The 22,060-nt window shown below is 36.5% G+C and overlaps 1 protein-coding gene and 1 non-coding gene across 4 annotated transcripts in view; both read left to right on the forward strand.

Annotated features, from left to right (window-relative positions):
- PARN (poly(A)-specific ribonuclease) overlaps positions 1-22,060 on the forward strand; it is a 174,901-nt gene that overhangs the window by 126,066 nt on the left and 26,775 nt on the right. For all 3 annotated transcript variants that reach the window (XM_063099351.1, XM_063099354.1, XM_063099353.1), the window contains one exon: positions 4,667-4,856. In XM_063099351.1, the coding sequence (XP_062955421.1) occupies positions 4,667-4,856 (190 nt within the window). The remainder of the gene's footprint in view (positions 1-4,666; positions 4,857-22,060) is intronic.
- LOC134381347 (U6 spliceosomal RNA) lies at positions 99-205 on the forward strand. Its single transcript, XR_010023947.1, has one exon. It is a non-coding gene; the product is annotated as a U6 spliceosomal RNA (small nuclear RNA).

Consider the following 22,060-nt stretch of genomic DNA (forward strand, 5'->3'; position numbering starts at 1 on the left):
TTCATATATAGTAAAATGACCATCTTGGTGTTCAGTTCTATGTCTCAGTAAACACATGCAGTTGTGTAACCACTACCACAGTTAAGATTCAGGATGGTGTGCTCGCTTCAGCAGCACATATACTAAAAATGGAACAATACAGAGAAGATTAGAATGGCCCTTGCACAAGGATGACACACAAACTCGTGAAGCATTCCATATTTTTATACTCAGTGGAATACTACTCAGCCATAAAAAGAAAAAAAAAATGAAATTCTACCATTTTCAGCAATATGAATGAACTTGGAAAAAATTACGTTAAGTGAAATAACAGAAAGGGAAATACCACATGTCCTCACTCATGAGTGGCTGCTAAGAAAGAAGGAAGGAAGGAAAAGAAGGAAGAAAGAAAGAAGAGACCACAGCAATGCATTGATCTTTCAGAAGGAGAGAGCAAATCTGTGGTTACTAGAGGTGGGAGAGGAGGGTCAGGGAGAGATTGGGTAAGGGGCATAAAGAATTATTACGATTTGTGATAATGAATATGCTAATAAAAAAGATTTAGGATGGTTCCATCACCCCCCAAAACCTCTCATCCCCTTTTTAGTCAATTTCCTCCTCCAGACCCTGTCCCAGTCCCTCACAACCACTGCTGTTTCCTGTTGATTTTTTTCCTTAATTTTTATTTTTAATTTATCAATGTTAGGGCCAGCCCATGGCTCACTTGGAAGAGTGTGGTGCTGACAACACCAAGTCAATAGTTAAGATCCCCTTACCAGTCATCTTTAAAAAAAAGAAAAATTTATAAATGTTTAATTAAAATGTTGGATTTTTTTTTTTTGCTGGTGTTGACTTAAATGTATAGATCATGTTAGGAAGGAATCTATGTCTTATGTTAATCTACATCTCCTTGCCCATAAACACAATGTATCTATCGACTTAGTTGTAGTGATTTTGCTCAGCAATAAAGAAAATTTCTTAATTAAAAAAAAAAAAACTAAACATTTTAAGTGATTCTTTAAAACTTCTTATATAGGAAGCATTTTATATGGTAACTGACAACCAAAATAAGCAAAATACATATAAATACATAACAGATACATAGCAGTATTAGGTTGTAAAAAATGTGTACGTATATCATGTCTTGATTCCAAACCAGCTTTGTTGATTACCTGCAAGACCTCAGGCAAGCTGTTGCTCTGATGCTCAATCTCTTTTATCTGTATGGTGACTAGAACATCCCTTGCTTGTTGGGTTGTTGTAAAGATGAAATGCTGTAATGTGTGCATAGTGTCAAGAGACAGCAGACTAAGCACGATGGAGCCATGAGTGGATGAGACTATTCTGTGAGAGGAACTGCTCTCACTCACCCACAGGGAACCAGGGAGGACGCTCAACATGTTTGGTTCCCCGGTGGCTTTGATAAAGTGGCAGAACTGAAAGATGGCCTTGAATCATTTCCTTGACAAACTTGGAAAAGGTTAGTATTACCACGCAGTCTACTACATACTGCTCCTGACAGGCGAGCTGAAATCACTGGAGGACACAGTTGACAGCCAATTCATTTTGCTGATTCATCCATTAGAGGTGTGGCTTTGAGCCAGAGCTTGGCTTCTAGATGAAAAGCCGAGAGCTGCAAAGCTGCTGGGACTTGGAGGAATGCTGGTAAATTATTGCCATGTGAAGGCCAGCAATGAAAAGTGGATTGTTATTTGTTTCCCCTTTCAAGTGATCCTAATTCCAAATGTGCTCAGATAAACTCCCTCACCACGGTGGTTAGGGAGTTGTTTGTAACATTTGTCCATCAGCTGGGAGCTGAATTATTGGAAACAATTGGATGACCTTAAACAGATCATCTTGGCTCCTTTATGACCCTTCCATCACCTTGGCTTTCATGAAGAATATTGACCCAAGCCTACTCTTTTATCATAGTCCAAATTAAACTTAAGGAAGGGATTATTGCAGGTGTCATCCCTTTTGGGCATGCTACAAAATAAACCTTCCAGATTAAAGAATGAAATTTACAGAAAAAAAAAAAAAAAAGGAAAGAATGAAATTTACAGAGAAAAATCCAGTAGATGCTTATTTGCTAAGAGTTGGTACAGAATAATGATGGTAGAACCTCTGGGTTCTCATATATCATACTGATAGATTAACAGTATGATATATGAGATATATTTAATTTGGGGGATGGCTGACCAGTACAGGGATCCAAACTCTTGACCTTGGTGTTGTAACATCGCACTCTAATCAACTGAGTTAACCAGCCAGCCCGATTAACATGTTTTAGTAGGAAGTCTCAAGCTTACAGGGAAATCACCTCCACATAAAACTGGTATGTGACAGGGTGAGCTTGAAGAGGGTGAAGATTATGTCTTGTTTTACAAAATACATAGCATAGTCCCTAAGACAGACATTTAGTAAGCATTGCGGATGAAAGAATGGATGGATGATGTTTGTTGTATATGTAAATTGTTGATTAGTTGGATAAATGAATAAAAAACATCAGATGTGTGACACATTGAAAGCAGGAAAAGTAACTATCCCAAGGAATAAGATTTTCTTTTTAATTTAGGTATGTTTTATTTAAGTTTAATGTTAATTCCATGCTGCGTTTCAGAAAGAACAATACAGATTCTGTATCTGTGGCTCCAGTCAGATATCCAGTAGTACAGATTAGCTTCAAGTATACACATACTGAACAAAAGAGGTTGCATGAAGGAGGGGAGGAGTTGGGGGAGGGGGTTGCAGGGAGGCAAGAAGAAGAAACAAAGAATTAAACACGCATGCAGGTTTTTCCATGCGAACTTCATTGCTAATCTGCCCAAAGAATAAGATTTTCAAGAAAGAATCCTATTTTTGTGGTTCCCTATGAGTGATTTTGGTCAATAGCACATCTCCAGAACTGGCTGCTTTCACTGTTTATCTCCTTGAGAATGAGTCAGAGCATACTGTTTTGAGTTCATGTTTCCGTAACTCACTTTACTTTTTTGGGAGACTTTGTATAATATGAAAGTTTTCCAATACATTGAGGGTTTTTTTTTTTTTTTTTCTTTTTCTCTTTAACTCTAGAGTGAATATGTGAAAAGTACAGCAAACTTCTTAGTAAAAATTTGTGTTTTCTAAAGAAGTGGAGTTTTTTTCTTATTTTTATTTGTTTTATCTTTTAGATGGCTGAGTATTTAGGGCATGACATTCTGTAAACCATCGTTGTGCTGAAAAGTTTTAGTCAAATGTCACTTGAAGATTAAAAGGCATCATGCCAGATAAGTGGAGCATCTGCCTGTCAAAACATTGTCTTTCCCTCTGATTTAAGGTCCCTGACAGACCGAGTCCTTTGTCCAGTTCTTATGTTCTCAGAGACCATGTGCTCATCACCTCTTGCTGCATTCTGCATGCATCACTCATGTAATATTTATCAACAACTACTCTGTACCAAGAACTGTGCTAGGTACATGCAGTCAGGCTGTGTTTATGATGTCTTGATGCTTTTGCAGCTACCCTGGTACCAAGACTGCCCCTGACAGCATGGCCAGCCTTTTACTGTCTTGCTGCCAATGTGGGTAATTACTGTGGCAGTGACAGTGGGCTAGGAGAGTATGTGCCCAAACTGCAGAAGATAGAACCAGCAAATGGGTGCCCATCCATCAATAGACCTTCTGTTGGTCCTCACTCACTCTAGCAGCGTATTCCATCCACCAGCCTCAGAGGAGGAGGCACCATGGGATTAGAACAAAATGGACCTGCCCTTAGTCTGAAGCATTAACACCAAGGGGGGAATTAGCTCCAACTTTCAAGTACTCCTGCCAGCTAGAGGCACATTACAGAGAATTAGCAGTCTTTAAAAGTGGAAGGAGAAAGGGGCATGTCTCAAATATTGTGGAGATATCTTGAATTTGCAGAGTCCAAATTGAGATGTAGAGTGGCAAGAAGGGCCTGGCATTAGGGTTGGAATAACCTGGTTTTGAGTCCCGGTGCTGCCATTCACCCATGGTGTGGCCTGCGGTAAATCCCCGACCTGTATGACCCTGCTTTCTCATCAGTAAAAACAATTCCTCTCTTGCAAGTGTACTGGGAAGATTAGACATAATGTGTGCAAAACACTGGGCTTAGACATACAGTAGACCTTCGGTATCACCACCACTGTCAATATTGCTTTTGCTGTCTTTTTTTTTTTTTTTTTTTGGTGGGAGGTGGGGGAGCTGGCTGGTACAGGGATTGAACCCTGGACCTTGGTGTTATCAGCATCACTCTCTAACCAATTGAGCTAACTGGCCAGCCTCATTTTTAACAGACTCTAGTGATGGTTTACAGTTTTTCCTTAGTGGTTTTGTTTATTTTCCTTTTCTTACTCCGAAATAATACTTTTCAAACAGTAATTTTAGCTGCAAATATTTTGAAAACTAGTGTTTTACTTACTTCATTATGATTCTTAACAGTATACAAAGCACTTTCACATTGTAAGGGAGGTTGGGGAGCAGTGACTCTATCTTCTCTAGATGAGGAAACTCAGAGTTGGAGCGTTTTTGGGATATGCCCACAGTCACTGGTCTTCTAAGTGGCAGAGCCAGGGTCAGAGATCAAATCTGAACCCAGGGCTCCTTTGACTACCTCAGGCCACCTTTCAAAGGAGACATCTTTGGAGCTAGGCCACACTTTCATAAGGATTTTTTTCTTTTCCTTGCAGCTGTCAATACCAGTAGATATGCAGAAAGCTACCGGATCCAGACCTATGCTGAATATGTGGGAAAAAAACAGGAAGAGAAGCAGATCAAGAGAAAGTGGACAGAAGATAATTGGAAGGAGGTTGGAAGAAAGCGATTAAACACTCAGTGCATATCCTACACTCTGCAGAATAACTATTACCACAGCAATAGGTAAGAGCTCTTAGCTGTTGGTTCAAAAGGGCAGAGTTGTACTCAGCAATAGCTTTCCTTGTTTCTTTTGAGAAAGATTTTTTTTCTAACTTTTCACATAAGAATCAGAAGTGATTACTACCTTAATTCTCTGTTTTAGAGCTATTTGGTTACCTCACAAAAACCCCTTGAGGCAGGTAGGATATGTCTGATAGCTATGTTAGGGGCGAGGAAATGGAGGCTCTGTGACTTGCCCACCAGTTTGTTGAGAACCAGGATTAGAGCTGAATTTGTCTCCATCTGATTCCTTCCTCTTCTCCGTGGCCGTGTTTCCTCTGCTTGAGCTTTGGTGAGAACCACAATTAGAGCTGAACTTGTCTGCATCTGATTCCTTCCTCTTCTCATGGGCCATGTTTCCTCTGCCTGAGCATCTGAACTCCTTTCAAATGCCACGTAGATACTGAACCCCATGCCTACTATAGACAGAGTCCTTGACACACTTCTTATAATCACTCATAATCCTACCTGCAGAAGGTAAATGCTGGCAACATTTGGTATTTTTGTGAAACTATGAAACAGATCTAGAAAATAGGAAAAAAGAAAGAAAACTATATATGTTCATTACAGAAAATTGTAAAGTTTTGAAAAGTGTGAATTGACAAAAAAGAAAAAATTAGCCATAATCCCAATACTCAGAAGCAAGCATTGTTAATGTTTTGGATTCCTCTCCATATTTTAAAATGATTTTTTGGAATTGAAGAAATTGAGCTATAATTAATGTACAAGAAAATGCATCGAACTTAAATGTTCAGTTCAAAGAGTTTTAACAGTTGTATACAACAAGGTAACCACAACTCAAAGTAAAATATAGGACATTTTTATTTCTCCCAAGTTTCTTTTTGTCTCTTTTGTAGCAATCCCTAATTCCCTGTACCCTAAGCAGCCATTTTTTAATATCTGCCAACCACTATAGATTAATTTCACCTATTTTTAGAATTTTTATTTTTCAGTTATTTATTTATTTTATTTATTTATTTTTAAAGATGACCAGTAAGGAGATCTTAACCCTTGACTTGGTGTTGTCAGCACCACGCTCTCCCAAGTAAGCTAACCAGCCATCCCTCTATAGGGATTCGAACCCCTGGCCTTGGTGTTATCAGCACTATACTCTCCCAAGTGAGCCATGGGCTGGCCCTCAGATATTTTCTTTTTGAGGTAGCTGTTTAAGTCTCTTGTCTCTTTTTTAATTAGATTATTTGGGGTTTTTTACTGCTGATTTCTAGTTCTTATATGTATTCTGGATATATAATCTTTGTTAGATACATGTGCTGCACATATATTTTTTCGAGTCTGTGTTTTGCCTATTTTTCTTAGTGATGTCTTTTAACGAGCAGATAGTTTTGATTTTGATGAAGTCCTGTTTATGAATTTTTTTCTTTTATGATTAGTGGATTTTTCCCCCAAAATCTTTGCCTACTCTAAGATTACAATAATTTTCTCATATGTTTTCTTCTAGCAGCTTGTAGTTTTAACGTTTACATTTAGGTCATGATCCATTTCAAATTAATTTTGTGTATGGACTGAGATGAGTGTCAGAGTTTAGTTTTTTCCATATGGTGATCTGGTTATTCCAGCAACATTTGCTCAAAAGACTTTTCTTCCCTCATTAGATTGACTCACCACCTTTGTCAAAAATAAATTGACCATGTATGTCTAGGTCTATCTCTGGAATCTTCTGTTCCACTCATTTATATGTCTGTTCTTATGCCAGTACCACACTATCTTATTACTGTGGTTTTATAGTAGTCTTGAAATCAGCTAGCATATACCCTCTAACATATTTCTTCTTTTTCAGATTGTTTTGGCCATTCTAGATCTTTTGCATTCCATATAAATTTTAGAATAATCTTGTTCATTTCTTCAGTAAGCCTGTTTCTTAGTTTTTACTGTAGAGATATTATATATCTTACTTTAGTTTTCTTCCTAAGTATTTTATATTTTTGATGCTGTTGTAAATAGAATTGTTTCTTAAATTTCATTTTCAAATTGTTTGCTGCTTCTAAGTAGAAATATAATTCATTGTTGTATATTGACCTTATATCTTACAACCTTTTTAAATTCAATTACCGTTCTGATTTTTTTTTATTATTCCTTAGGACTTTCTGTGTGCACAATCATGTTGTGTGCTATTAACAATTTTTAAAAGGAAAGTTCCTTTCATTTCTGGTTTGCTCAGAGTTTGTATCTTGAGTCTTTTCAGATGCTCTTTCTGTATCTTTTAAAATTACCACATAGTTTTTGTCCTTTATGTTGCTAATATTTTGAGTTACACTTATTGGTTTTCGAATGTTTAATTAGACTTGCATGCCTAGGAGAAATCCCACTAGTTGGTCATGAAGTATTATACTTTTAACATGTTACTGGATTTGATTGCTAATATTTATTGTGTTAAGTATTTTTGCATCTTTGTTCATGAGGAATATTGGACTAATTTTGTTTTATATCTTTGTCAAGTTTTAGTATCAGGGTTATGCTGACCTCATAAATCTAGTTAGGAGTGTTTCCTCTTCTGCTATTTTCTGAAACAGTTTATGTAGAATCTTTCTTAAATTTTTGGTAGAATTTGCCAGTGAAGTATGTGGGCATAGAGTTTCTTTGTGGAATGGTTTGCGATTATGATAAACTCAATTCTTTAGTAGTTATTTAGATTTTCTGTTTCTTCTTGTATGAGTTTAAGTAGTTTGCATTTTTTAAGGAGTATTCCATTTCAATTTAAGTTGCCAAATTTATTAGCATAAAATTATTAGGTCAAAATATTCCCTTATTATATTTTTAATGTTTGTAGAATTTATAATGATGTCTCTTTAAAATTCCTGATATTATGTACTTCTTGGCTACATACCAAAAAAAAATGTTGGATATTAGTAATTTTTACCTCCTCTCTTTTTTCCTTGCTAGGTGTTTATCCATTTTATTAATCTTTTGGAAGAACCAACTTTTGACTTTATTGATTTTTCTTTATTGTTTTTCTGTCTTCTTTTTTCATTTATTTACACTCTTCTTATTTCTTCTACTTATTTTGGGCTTAACTTGCTATTCTTTGTCTAGCTTCTAATGATGGGAACTTAACTCATTGATTCTATACATTTCTTCTTTTCTAATAAACACTTTTGAAGCTGTACATTTTCCGTCAGATACTGCTTAGCTGTATCCCACATATATTGATGTGTTTGTTGTCTTTTCACTATCGTCTGTTACAAAAGATTTTCTAATTTCTCTTGCACTTTCTTCTTTAACCCGGGGGTTATTTAGAACTTTTTTGATAATTATTGGTACTTGTTTTATGCTCTGGTATATGGTCTTTCTTGATGAATATTTCAAGTGCACGTAGAAGAATGAGTAGAATGTTCCGTGAATACCATTTTAAGATTAAGTAGATTCATGGTATTGCTCAAATCCTCTACACCTTTACTGATTTTTTTTTTTTTTTTTTTTTTTGGTCTACTTATTCTTTCAGCTACTGAAAAGTATATTGAAATTTCTAACTTATGGGCCGAGCCGTGGCGCACTCGGGAGAGTGCGGTGCTGGGAGCGCAGCGACGCTCCCACCGCGGGTTCGGATCCTATATAGGAATGGCCAGTGCACTCACTGGCGGAGTACCAGTCACGAAAAAGACAAAAAAAAAATGTTCAAAAAAAAAAAAAGAAAGAAAGAAATTTCTAACTTATGTTGTAGATTTGTTTATTTCTCCATTTAATTATATCCATTTTTTGCTTCTTGTATTTTGAAGCTCTTTTGGGAGGTGTATGCCCATTTAGAATTGTTATGTCTTCTTGGGACGAGCCCGTGGCGCACTCGGAAGAGTGCGGTGCTGGGAGCGCAGCGACGCTCCCGCCGCGGGTTCGGATCCTATATAGGAATGGCCGGTGCACTCACTGGCGGAGTACCAGTCACGAAAAAGACAAAAAAAAAATGTTTAAAAAAAAAGAAAGAAAGAAATTTCTAACTTATGTTGTAGATTTGTTTATTTCTCCATTTAATTATATCCATTTTTTGCTTCTTGTATTTTGAAGCTCTTTTGGGAGGTGTATGCCCATTTAGAATTGTTATGTCTTCTTGGGACGAGCCCGTGGCGCACTCAGAAGAGTGCGGCGCTGGGAGCGCAGCGATGCTCCCGCCGCGGGTTCGGATCCTATATAGGAATGGCCGGTGCACTCACTGGCTGAGTACCGGTCACGAAAAAGACAAAAAAAAAAAAAAAAAAAAGGAATTGTTATGTCTTCTTAATGAATTTCCCTCTTTATCATTATAGAATATTCCTTTTTATTTTTACTAATAGTCTTTTTTATGTTAATTTTGTCTAATATTAATATACCCACTCCTGTTTTCTTATGCTTAGTATTTGCATAGTATATTTTTGTTAAGCCTTTTGCTGGCAACTTGTTTGTCTTTATTATTAAAGTGTATTTCTTATAAACAGCATATAGTTGAGTCTTGCTTTTTTTGAATCTACTCTGGTAATCCCTGCCTTTTATATAATGATAAGGGTAGGTCTATCTCCTGTCCTGTTTTTCATTTCCTGTTTATCCTGTTTGTTCTGTGTCCTTATGTTCCTCTTATGCTGTTACCTTTTGGATGAATTGTGTGTTATTTAGTATTTGCTGATATTTTAGCATCTCATTTTATCTTTTCTTTTTTTTTTTTTTTTTTTAAAGATGACCGGTAAGGGGATCTCAACCCTTGGCTTGGTGTTGTCAGCACCACGCTCAGCCAGTGAGCAAACCGGCCATCCCTATATAGGATCCGAACCCGTGGCCTTGGTGTTATCAGCACCGCACTCTACCGAGTGAGCCACGGGCCGGCCCTCATTTTATCTTTTCTATGGACTTTTTGCCTATACCTCTTTGTGCTGTTTTTTGTCATTGCTCCAGAATAGTGGTTGGCAAACTATAGCCCACAAGCCAAAACCAGCCCATGTGCTTCTGTAAAATTTTACTGGAACACAACCTTGCTCATTTATTTACATCATTTACATCTTGCCTGTGGCTGCTTTTGCCACATAATTAGAAAGGTACAGTTAATATTGTGGGGGCAAAGGGACCTTGTGGTTGAGAGAAGGATAGCTAGTACTCTCTGTGTGACTTGCTTCTCTTAGCTTTCGAGAATTGACTCTAAGACCCTGGTAGAGCTGGTCACGACATTTGAGCCTCTACTCTTGGCTGTTAGCAGTGTTGATAGAGATGGGTCTCCATTTCTTCTGCTCTTTGCATTGGTATTGTGGCAGCATGCTTTTATTCTTTTCTGTAATAGATTCAATGTTCACAATCTATAGTTGACAGCTGGAGGAGAGATTGGGCTTAGGTTCTGGGAAAACTGGACTGGACATAAAATTTGCTTGAGAAGGGGAGGAGGAGATTTGGTTTGGTGGCGTGAGGTCTGAATAAATACAGGGTAGCATAGTATTTGGAGAATCCTTCTCTACAGTGGATGCTAAAACATGCAAGATCTCCCCAGTAGGTTTTTAGTCCTCATAAATCAGCACTGATGCTTACAACATTCCTGAAAGATAGATGCTATCGCTATTACTATTCCCATCTTATGAATAATGTTTGATAGCTAAAGGAAATAGGGGTTTTCGGTTTGTTTTTGTGGCTTGCTGGTATAGGGATCTCAGCCTGGGATCTTGGTGTTATAGGACTGTGCTCTAACCAACTGAGTTAATCAGCTAGCGGAAATGGTTTTCAAAAGCCACTTTGCCCTGATAGAGATTTTAGTCAGTCATGCCTTTGGATTATTTGCTCTTTGGTTTATTTCATCTACTGGGAAAATCCCTTTGGCTGGTTTCTTCCCTCTAGCCTTTCCTTTCAGCCTTCCTTGAAAATTGAGTTGCTCCTGGGAATTTTTGTTGAGGTAGGAAATGATAAATCATATATCAAAGCTATGGTTTTTGGATTTCATATAATTTTCATCTGAAATTTCTGAAAGTAACTGTGTATATCATGTTAGGAAATAGGAGAAAAAGCACTTTAGAAACAAAGGAGAATTCTGATTAACCAGATTGAATTCCAGGACCCACTGCTTTGTCAGAGTGCTTATGCTTTTGTCATAAATTGGCCTGTGGAGCAAGTATTTTCTCTCTTCCCACTGAAAAATGCCTTAGAGACAACAGAAGACATACGGCAGAGTAGACAGTGAACTGGTTTATCAGGCAGCTGGAAGCAAGGGTTCCAGCTTAGGCTCTGCCACCACCTGGCATCTAAGAAAAGACTTTTATTCACTCTTCCCTTCAGTAAATACCCATCAAGAGTCTGGCATGGGCCTCTGTTTTCTCATCTTAGATGAGGCATTTTGGTGGAAAGAATGCTAAAGTCCCTTCTAGCCCTTAAATTCCAAATGTTTTTATACTATGCACAGTGTAGGGCAAGAAGAAGAAATTGGTAAAAAGTCTTGAGACCCTTTGTTTCTCTCCTCAAATGGCAAACAGTAGTCTCTTCTCAACCTGCAGGTTAGATTTTTGAAAATCTCCATAGTAAGAGAATTTTTAGTTGAGGAACATATAGTAAATTATGATTGTGTAAATTAATGTCAGAAGTGAACCTATGAAAGCCCTTTACTACACTAAAATAATAAAGACAGCACACTAATGAAGAAAAGATCATTGACTCTTTCAGTGGAGTCAGTGGGTACTACCCTCTAAGTTTCCACCTACCATCTATATATTAGAATTTTTTAGAAGCTCCTTCTCCCCCTGGTTTCAAGAAGATGGTTGGAAACCAGTAGCCTTGTGGCAGAAGAAATGTGTACTGAGCCCTTTTTGTCCTCTGTGTCTTGATCCTATGCCTCTCACCTTCAGACCCACTGCTGTCTCAGAATGTATTTCTGCAGCACAATCCCCTAGCCCCTCTCACCCTTGTGGCAGCTCACTCTCGCCCTGCAGTTGAGGAAGCTCTATGTTGACCGTGCCTTGCTGCTTTTCTCTTGCCTCGTTCAGCTTTAACTGCCTCTTCTGTTCTCATTCCTTAGCTGCCTTTTTTTATGGAAAAATTTTCTGTTGTGTAGGCCGTTTGCTTCTAGGTTCTATAGCTAAAGGGCAGAATTTACATCTACGTTTTTAACTTAACCAAATTACATTTCTGCAATTTGCATATCCCTTGGGATAGAGCCTTAGCTTATGGAAAGGACTATAGAAGTTATCTAGTGTAGCTGCCTTGGAACCTCTCTTGTATTTGGGCAGAGTAAATGTTGGCAAACTCAATGTAGATCTTGTGGGTTAAGTATATTTTAGCAGACAAAATGTTTCCCATGACACATTTTCTTTTTTTTTCCCCTTTTTCTTTTTTAAAAGATGACTGGTAAGGGGATCTTAACCCTTGACTTGGTGTTGTCAGCACCACGCTCTCCCAAGTGAGCCACAGGCCGGCCTTTCCCATGACAGTTTTTAAACCACTGAAATGATAAATGCACATAATTTTTTAAAATTCACATAGTATAGGAAAGTATAGGCGAATTACCCCCCAAAAAACCAAAATAACATGCTTAAAGTCATAAAATGAAATGAAGGGGTGGGGGATTCTTCACTCCTCACTCCCAGTCCCTTTTCCCAATGGCAACTACTGTTTTTTGGTGGCTTCCATTGTACTTTTATTTTACATTATTTATTTATTTACTTACTCACTTACTTAATTTTTTGGCAGTTGTCCTATACAGGGATCCAAACCCTTGATCTTGGTGTTATAACATTGTGTTCTAACCAACTGAGCTAACTGGCCAGCCCCCTACTCACAAATTTTTTTTAAATGATTGTTCTCTTTGAATTATACTTCTAAACAAGTCCACACATTGCATTTGATTGATATGTCTCATGTCGCTCTTTATCTATCAATTCCCTCTCTGTGGATTCTCCCCACCCCACGCCTCTGCAGTATGTTTAAGAAACCAGGTTATTTGCTCTCCAGAATTTCCCATATTCCAGAACATTCTTATAAAGTTGTTTAACAAGTTCCTTGACTATTGTGTTTATAATTAACTGGTAGTTGTGTCTATAAACTTGACTAGATTCAGGGTTGAATTTACGGCAAGAATATTTCATAGATGATGTTATATATTTACTATTGCATCACAATCAGGTGGCACAAAATATCTGCTTGTCTTTCTGTATGTGATAAGATTGACCAAGTGGGTTCAGCAGGTCCATCCAATGTAAAGTTTTCTCTCAGCTTTTTACCTGATAGTTTTAGTAGCCATTAATGATCATTGGTTAGATTTGTTATTCATTAAAGGTTGCAAAATGGCAGTATTATAGTTGTTACTTCTTCATTTATTATCCAAAATGTTTTTATTTAAAATAAAAAATTTCTTTTCATCATCTATTTGGTGGAAATACAGTTCATATAAAAAAAAAAAAAGAACACACACAAACACACACACACACACACACACACACACACACACACACACACACACACGCTTTTTTAACCAGTCTTCAGAATAATGAGCAGGTTTACTAGCAGTCTGCAAAGGTGAGCAACGATTGTTTGAATCATGGATTTTAAACATATTTTATATATTTTAGTACATTACAGTTACTATGTCTTTTGATGCTCTAATTATCTTGTTTCTGACCAGTGGAAACCATTTTGAGTTGTCTCTTCGGTCTTTCTGATACAGTCCCAATAGTTTTTAATAGCTTTGACTTCTGGTATGACATGATATGCCAGGCTCCACTTGTACATTTCCTACCCTGTATTTGGAATCAGCCATTTCTTCAAGGAACCCTGTTCTTTTTAATGGGAATGATATTTATAGACCATAAGCTGAGTCCCAAGGGTGTTTGTTGATATTGTATTGGTTGTTGTTTATAGCTCTTTTGAATGAAGAGTTAGCAAGAAAGTCCTTTCTTTTCTTTCTTTTCTTTCTTTTCTTTTCTTTCATTTACACAGATATGTCCAATTTCAGTTAGACTCCAGGATTTCTACTTAATTTCTTTTAATTTTGTTTTTCTTTTTTCTTATGCTGAAAATTTTGGTTTCTGATGATATTAAAGTACTTATTTGCTTTATCCTACAGTATGTGTAACAGTTTCAGAATAACTGTATTGTATCATTACCAAAAATATGATTGTTGAAAATAATTTTTTTGTACTTATCCTTAAAGTATATCCCACAAGGGATGAACAGTCAAATTACTAAGTTTTAAAGTCACTTGAAATAATTTTTCTCTATGTAGTTAAACTACCAACTCAATGAACATTTAGATTTGTTTCAGTTTTACTTTCAGGGATTGCCTTTTTTAGAATTTAATTTTGCTTTATAATTATATAAAACTTTTATGTGGTTCCAGAGGCAAATCTACCAAGCAGCATACATTTAGGAAAGTCTGAATTCTTTCCTTGCCTTCTCCAACTTGTTTTCTCCATCCCCTGTGGTGACCAGTTTTATTGTATTTATTGTTTTTAGTATATCCTTCCATTTGTACAAATATGTAAACAACTACATCTATATACCCCCACATTTTGTTAGATAAATGGTAGTGGACCACACATACTTGTCTGTCTCTACCTTGCTTTTCTTATTTAGCCATATATATTGGAAATCACTCTTACTCAGCTTCTGTTAAAATGTGATTCTTTACACTGCAAGTGGTTTTAGTGTTCTTCGACCTCCTTAATAAAACATACTAACCAGCTAAACCTGGCTGTTAAAATTCTAGTTTAAATTTTTGGCCTTGTAGCAAAATTAATGAATATCATGTAAGTCAGATGCTTTGTGAAAAACTAATTCATGACTTAACCAGTCATAAATTAAGATGAATCATTCTTCTTTAACCTTTTCTCATCTTCTTATCTCTTTCCTGTCCTATCAGTGTAAAAGTATAAAGCTCACTAACACACAGCATGCTTTTTGGAATATCCATACATCACAATGAAAAACAAGAGACTGCTCATATTTATTAAGCAGGTTCTTTATTCCAGGTACTGTGCTAGGTACTTTACATCATTTTATTTAATCTGTATAACAACTCAGCGAAACCCCTGGTGATATTCCTGATTTATATATGAAGAAGTTGAGTCCCAGAGAAGCTAGATAATTTAGCTAACGTTACACAGGATTCTAATTTAGAGGCATTTTGCATCCATAGCCCATTAAGATTAAGTTACCTCTTAGGATCATGGCTTGTTTATACCTATGAGTGTGCTGGTTTGAGAGAGATGCTCCCTCATATTAATAAACTATGTTCTCTTTGTTAAAAAAAAAAAAAAGCAAAAAACAAAAAAACTGGTAAAGAAGCTGTAGGAAAACCTCCACATTTCAACCATACTTCTTTGTGTAGAGGATTTATATGTCCAGTAAATTGTAGTTTTTAAAAATTTTTAAAAAAACAGCAGAAATGACCCTGGGAGGTACAAGCCAATAACAATATCAAAAATACTGAAATGTCATTCTTCTAGTATGCTCAGCACTGGTCATCTGAGTAAATCCAGTTTTGGTCTTTGATGGGTGGACTGACTGACTTTAAGTAGAGGAACTGGAACTCCTTCTGCTGATTTTGGCTAGATCTAATTATCTTTTAAAAGTTGTGCTAACTTCAGACTAGAAAAGTGACAGAGACCTTTAACACGTGTTCTAAATAATTTCTTTTTAATATGCAAGGAAGAATTACCATGGCCTTCCACTTAGTCCTCCCTCTTATTCAGCTACTTTCCACCTCACTGGTTGAACAATTGAAGAATTAGTATTCAAATAAATATTCAGCATAAAACTACAGTCTGGTTAATGTAAAATGCAGAATTTTAAAGTGTGCAATAACTAATAAAATGGAATGATTATCTAGGAAAATTGGTTTTACCATGGAGTATTCCTAAGACATAAAACCTGGTTTTCAATCCAGATGTAATACAACTCTAACAAATATCCCTTTTGTCCTGTCTGCCTGGTTGGGTGTCAGTGAAAGATGAATGGATCTAGCTTGTCTTCTTCCTTTGACTTCTTGGGCCAATAGATCAGAACAGCATTACTTTCTTTCAGAGGAAATAATTCAACAGGATGCCTGAGAATAACATAACATAAAAGAGACAGAGACAACTTGGATAAACAAAATGGGCCATACACATACAATGGAATATGATTCAGCCTTAAAAAGGAAGGAAATTGTGACACATGCTACAACATGGATGCACCTTGAGGACATTATACTGAGTGAGATAAGCCTATCACAAAAACGTCAAGTACATATTCATAGAGACAGGGAGTAGAATGGTGGTTGCCAGGGGCTGGGGGAGGAGGGAATGGGAGAGTTGTTGTTTAAGGCGTTTTAGTTTTGCAAGATAAGTGTTCTGGAGATTGGTGGCACAGCAACGTGAATATACTTAACACTACTGCATTGTACATTTAAAAATAGTTATGATTGTAAATTTTTATGTTATATGTACTTTACCACAATTGAAAATTTTTAAGAAGAGATTTGGGCAAGTTGGAATACAATTTTTTATAGTAGAGTTTAATTTGAAGCCTTTCTCATGATGGTTGGGGAAGGGAAGAATGCTTATGAGAGACTTAGAATACTTTAAAATTTAAACAGAATTACGAATTATTATTAAGAAAAGTAATTGGTGAATACATAATTTTCAGTTACTGCTTATCCATTTTATGCTTTATCTATTAAAATGCTTTTAGATCTGGCCTTTCTCTTCTCACCTGTTACATGAGCTGTAGCACATCAGCCAACCAGATGGGATTTATTTTTATTATTTTTTCTTTTTTTGGATTGATTTTTAGGTAAATGTCTGCTTTGATTGAGCTAGAGTATAAAGTGTTAACTCTACAGATGTTGACAAAAGCACAGCTGTGAAAGCAGAACAATTGTGTTTATTAAAAACTATATGTATATTTTTAAAAGTTAAATCTCTAAGCTTCTGTAGTTGATTCTTTTTAATCTGTAATTATTTCTTTAAAATTTAGAAGTCTTAGCTTTCCTTAAATTTGAAAACATAGAAAGGTCAGCCACTGTCTTCAATAAAATTTACTGTTTTCATTTAAAAGCTTCTGTGTGCAGAAATTTGGAATTCAGCACCTGCTTTCACCTCACACTTTGAAGCGGTGTATCATCTCAAGATTTTATTTTAAATAATATTAAACTAAGTTTAACATCACCTTGCACTTAAATGACTTTTAATGTGTTGGAACACTTTCATATTTCATAATAGCAGTAATATTTGAAAATTAGTTTTCTTTCCATATCTTTATGCCATTTATTTGACTAATCATAATTAAAAGTCATTATCATCTGTGTTTCTAAGAATGTGTTAAATTATTTGGTGCTTACCTTCATGTAATGGTATAATTTTTTTGTAATAGTATGATGGTGCTAGCAATCAACACAGATTGCCCTCAGCACACTTAGATGATAGGGAAGTGAAATGCTGTTTTTTCTTTGTCTTTTCACTAAATGCAAAACAAATTTTCTGTTTGAGTTGCCCAAGTCATGTGCATTTAGGATTATTCCTATAGTATATGTAGTAGTGTTAGCTGAAGTGAAGTCTGAAATGTGTAAATCCTGTATTTTAATTGCCGGGTGTAGAAATCGGTAACATTTTTCTGGCAGTTCTTTTTTGACTTTATGCTTATTAACAATTTCGCTACTACATTATAAGCCAGCAGAAACTGCAGTATGTTTGTATTTATTTGGGAGAGGTCAGGTGTAAGGATGAAAAATAACTGCTGTGCCCCTAAACCAGGTTTGTTGTACTGATAGGTGGTTTCATGCTTCAGTGTTGTTTGCAGATTTGAGGTGCTTCCTTTTGTCCACTCAAGAATCTCTGAAGCAGAGTTTTCATTTTATTCAACTGCATTGCTGGTAGTGCAGAATCCAAATGTTTGCCAGATGGGAGCATTCTAGATCCTCCCTTTTGTGCCTCCTTTTTCAAGTGCAAAAGAACTAAAACTTGCTAAGCATTTCAAATCTCCATTTCCAAAGGGGAACCAATTATAGAATCTAAGAGGTTGGTAAATGGATGTTTACTGTACAATTCTTTAAACTTTTCTGTATATTTGAAGTTTTCATAATAAAATGTTGGGGAAAAGTGGAACTGTGTCTTTCAGAACCTTTTTTTACATTTCCATTATGGCAGGGCAGTTTGGGTGGTTCTTGGTGACCTGCAGGTTCCAGACACCCTTGAGTTAGCAGATGGCCAACCAGCTGATGGCATACTTACCCACTGGTTAGACTGCTAGAACGCTTTCCTCCTTTCCACCCCACCATGAGGACTGTTGTCCTGTAGGAGCTATTCTTGCTGCTTGTGCCTGCTTCTCTTCCTGCTCTTTTTAACTCCTCCTTTCTTGATGCTTTTCAAAGATTTGGACCACTGTCTCTGGAGACCCAGATCATTGTCATCTCTAAAAACATGGACCTTTCACCTTTCCCACAAGAAAGGGAAGGAACAGAGAAAGCACTGGCATTTATTAAGAGTCTACCCTGTGCCAGGCACTGTAACATGCACATGCACTTTTTTTTTTTAATCCTCACAATAACCTATTTTCTAATTGAGGAATTTGCTCAGTCACAAAAACCAATCAATGACAGAACCCAGATTCAAGCCCTTATCTCTCTCCTCCCAAATCCCACTCTTGCTCTTTCCAAAATACCTGCTCCTTCCTCAAATATTCACTTATGATCCTTCCCTGCCACTAGAGATGCCTTCCACCTGGAGTCCTTGGCCGTTCTTTGCCTTGGGGACTCATTTAGGAAGTGAAAAGATAAAGTTGAGGATTGTTGCTTGTTCATGTTAACTTTCCAGCACCTAACAGATGACGCATTGTGTGATCACTCAGAAAAACATTTAAATAAATGAACATGAGGACGTAACATGTTTAGAATATAACTTCTTACCCACTTTCTTATTAAAGAAGGCCATGCAGACAGCTTTTCTTCTTTCTAACAATATAAAGTCATCCTAGGAATGCTTTCAATTGCTTTGTTAATAAAGGACAGAGAGAAATGACATTTTTTTCATAATTACACCAATATCTACCTTATTTTATTGCGTTATCTGTTGTTTAAACTGGAAGAGCCACCTGAAGGTGAAAGTAGATCAACTGTGGATGCCTTGGGATATCTCAGGTCTGAAGACCGTTTATGCATGCCTAATCACATTTTTTCAGAGAAAATAATTTAAAAGGAAGCCAATCTCATATGATGCAGCAGAAATCGGTATTCATACCACCATTTTCTGAGTATTACATCGGGTGTCATCTATTTGATAAAGAAAATTGGGGAATTCTTGTGAATGACCATGAAGTACATTAATTCATCATCTTAAATTAATGATTCTAAATTCTTGGAAAGGATTAGTTTGTACTTTGCTATAGTTGTGTATTAACCATGGAAGGGTCTTCAAGAACCAAACCAAGATGCAAGAAGCATGTGATTTCTTGGTGTCGGATTATCTTTTGGTTAGTGGTTCTCAGTTCTGAGGAAGATGAAATGGCATTCTCTATGTTATGAGCAGCCTATCAGGTAGCAGCTTGTTTTCTTCAGCTTCTGGTAAAGCCATCATACCCTATTGATTCATCACATCAAATTGTCAGTGTTAATGATGCCATCTCATTTGGAATTTTCTTGAATATATGACATTAATGTTCATTTAGGATGGATGGCTAAGTTAATGACATGCATGAAACCATGAGAATTTAGAATAGAATTCTCTACATGGTTGATTGCTTTCTTTTCATCCTCCTCTTTATCTCAAGTTTCTCTCTCTGTTAGCTATGATCATTTGGCTTCAGTGGGTATCAGACAAAGGTGAGTTTTCAAACAGAGAGGAATAGTTGGGTCCTTCCAGGCACCAAACTCCTTTTGTCATCATTTGTGAAGCAGTAGTTTATTTCCAAAATGAACCTGCCCAGTTGACATTATGGGGTTTTCTTTTCTTCTCAAGTTGGAGTTAGTGGGTTTATAAGAAAAACAGAAGGAGGGCTCGCCCCTGGCTCACTTGGGAGAGTGTGGTGCTGACAATACCAACTCAAGGGTTAAGATCCCCTTACCAGTCATCTTTTAAAGAAAAAAGAAAAACAGAAGGAACCAAAAATGACAATTTCCAAAGAGATGTCTTCAGAAACACACAGGATTAGATTATATAACATAATATATAATATCTATATAATATATAGGATACTGATACTATAAATTTTGTCATTGTTTAGATAACTGGCTTTGAATTTTTTCTTATATATCATTTCTATTTGCAAATGTTAATAATTGTAGAATATAGTAATACCACAGTAATTCAGATGAATGGAAGTGAAGGCTGAAGACCACTTTAGATTGTAGGACATTTTTGAAGAAATGTAAATGTATTCTTTTAAAGAAAGGGTAGTATATAACTGTGTGAACAAAGGAGTTACCTGATAAAGCCATGCACTGTGGAGCTGGAGGTAACTTGCAGGTGATCTAGTCTACCCTCCATCATGTTACAAAGGAGAACTGGAGGCTCAAAGAAGCTGTATCTTATTCAAGTGTACAAAGCCAATTTGTAAGAGTTGAGTATACCCTTTTAAAGACAAGTAATGATTTATTATTGATATAGTGGTTTTTCACACATTAAGTTAATCTTTGTGAAGTCCTTGACATTTTTAAAAAAAAAAATATTTTCAATGAAATACATGAACATTGTTTTTAAAAGCCTACAACCAGGCATACCGCCAGTGCCTTGGGGCCCTGCCTGGGGGCTCGAGGTATTGAGCCGAGCTGGGACCAGATCCCTGCCCACAACCAGGCACACCACGAGCGCCAAGGAGCATGCCAAAAATACCACCTCCATGTGGGTGGCCCACCACAGCCACCAGAGTAACCATGGCTGCTGCAAAAGTGGCTAGATGTCACAACCACCATGCAGATGGTCCACCAGCCACTGGAGTGCATTGACACAAGGAGAGTCACCAGCAGAGACCAAAGAAAAGAATAGGATGTCTCTCTCCACAAAGCCCATTCCAGAGTGACAGAAGAAGCATCTTCTCTGTGATAATATTGGGGGGACCTGAACATACCTTTCAGCATTGGACAGATCATCTAGGCAACAAATCAACAGAGTAACCATTACTCTTTCAGAGAGAGAGAGAGAAGAAATCTAGGGTTATCAGTGGTGGGAGGGGGGAGGGGAGGGGGATAGGGAGAGATTGGACAAGGGGCATAAAGAATAGGTACAACTTGTAACAGTATACATTCTAATAATATTGATTTGATCAATATAAGTCAACAGTGAATCCCAAAAATACGTATAATCAATTATGATTCAATTAAGAAAGCTAAATAATACAAAAAAAAGCTTATAATGAAAATCAGCTGTCCCCTGTGACCCCCATCCTGTCCCACAGAAACAAACACTTTCAGTTCTTTCCTTAGATATTTACCTTATTTTTCCAATAATGTACTTACTGCTGCTTCTTGGTTTTTCTATTTATCCATTGACTTGCAAACATGAGGGTTCTTCAAAAAGTTCATGGAAAAAAAAGGAATTATCTTGTAATTTTTTTTAAAAATTATCTTTTAATTCCTTTTTTTTCATGAACTTTTTGAAGACCTCTCATGTGATAGGTAAGGATTTAGCTCTATTACACTCACGCACTTGAGGTCCCCCCTCCCATCTTCCTCCAATCTTGTTGTCTTTGTTCTCCTTTCTCAGAATTATTTTGGCTATTCTAGATCCTTTGCATCTCCCTATGAACTTTAGAATCAACTTGCCAGTTTATACAAAAGAGCCTGGTAGAGTTTGATTGGGATTGATGTAGGGTGTATAGTATGTACCTTTAATGTATCTTAGCCTTTCCTCAAGTGATACATTATCACTTCATGTATAGTATAAGAACTTTACAATAATGTACTTACATTTCTCACCTCCAAACTTTTATGTTATTAGTGTCATGCATTTTACTTTTACATGTTATAAACAGCACAAAACATTGTATTATTTCTTATTTAAATAGTCAGTGATTTTTAAAAAGAATTAAGTAATAAGAGATCTTACATATTTACCCATGTAGAGACATTTCCAGTGCTCCTCATTCCTTTGTACAGATCCATGTTTCCATCTGATGCCACTGAAAGATATCCTTTTGCCTGAAAGATTCAGCCATGTCTTATAGTGATGAAATTATTTAGCTTTTATATGCGTGAAAATGTCTTTATTTCACCTCCATTTTTGAAAGATGTTTTTGCCTGGTATAGAATTCTT

Source organism: Cynocephalus volans, chromosome 6 (genome assembly GCF_027409185.1).
Source record: "Cynocephalus volans isolate mCynVol1 chromosome 6, mCynVol1.pri, whole genome shotgun sequence".
Lineage (NCBI taxonomy): Eukaryota > Metazoa > Chordata > Mammalia > Dermoptera > Cynocephalidae > Cynocephalus > Cynocephalus volans.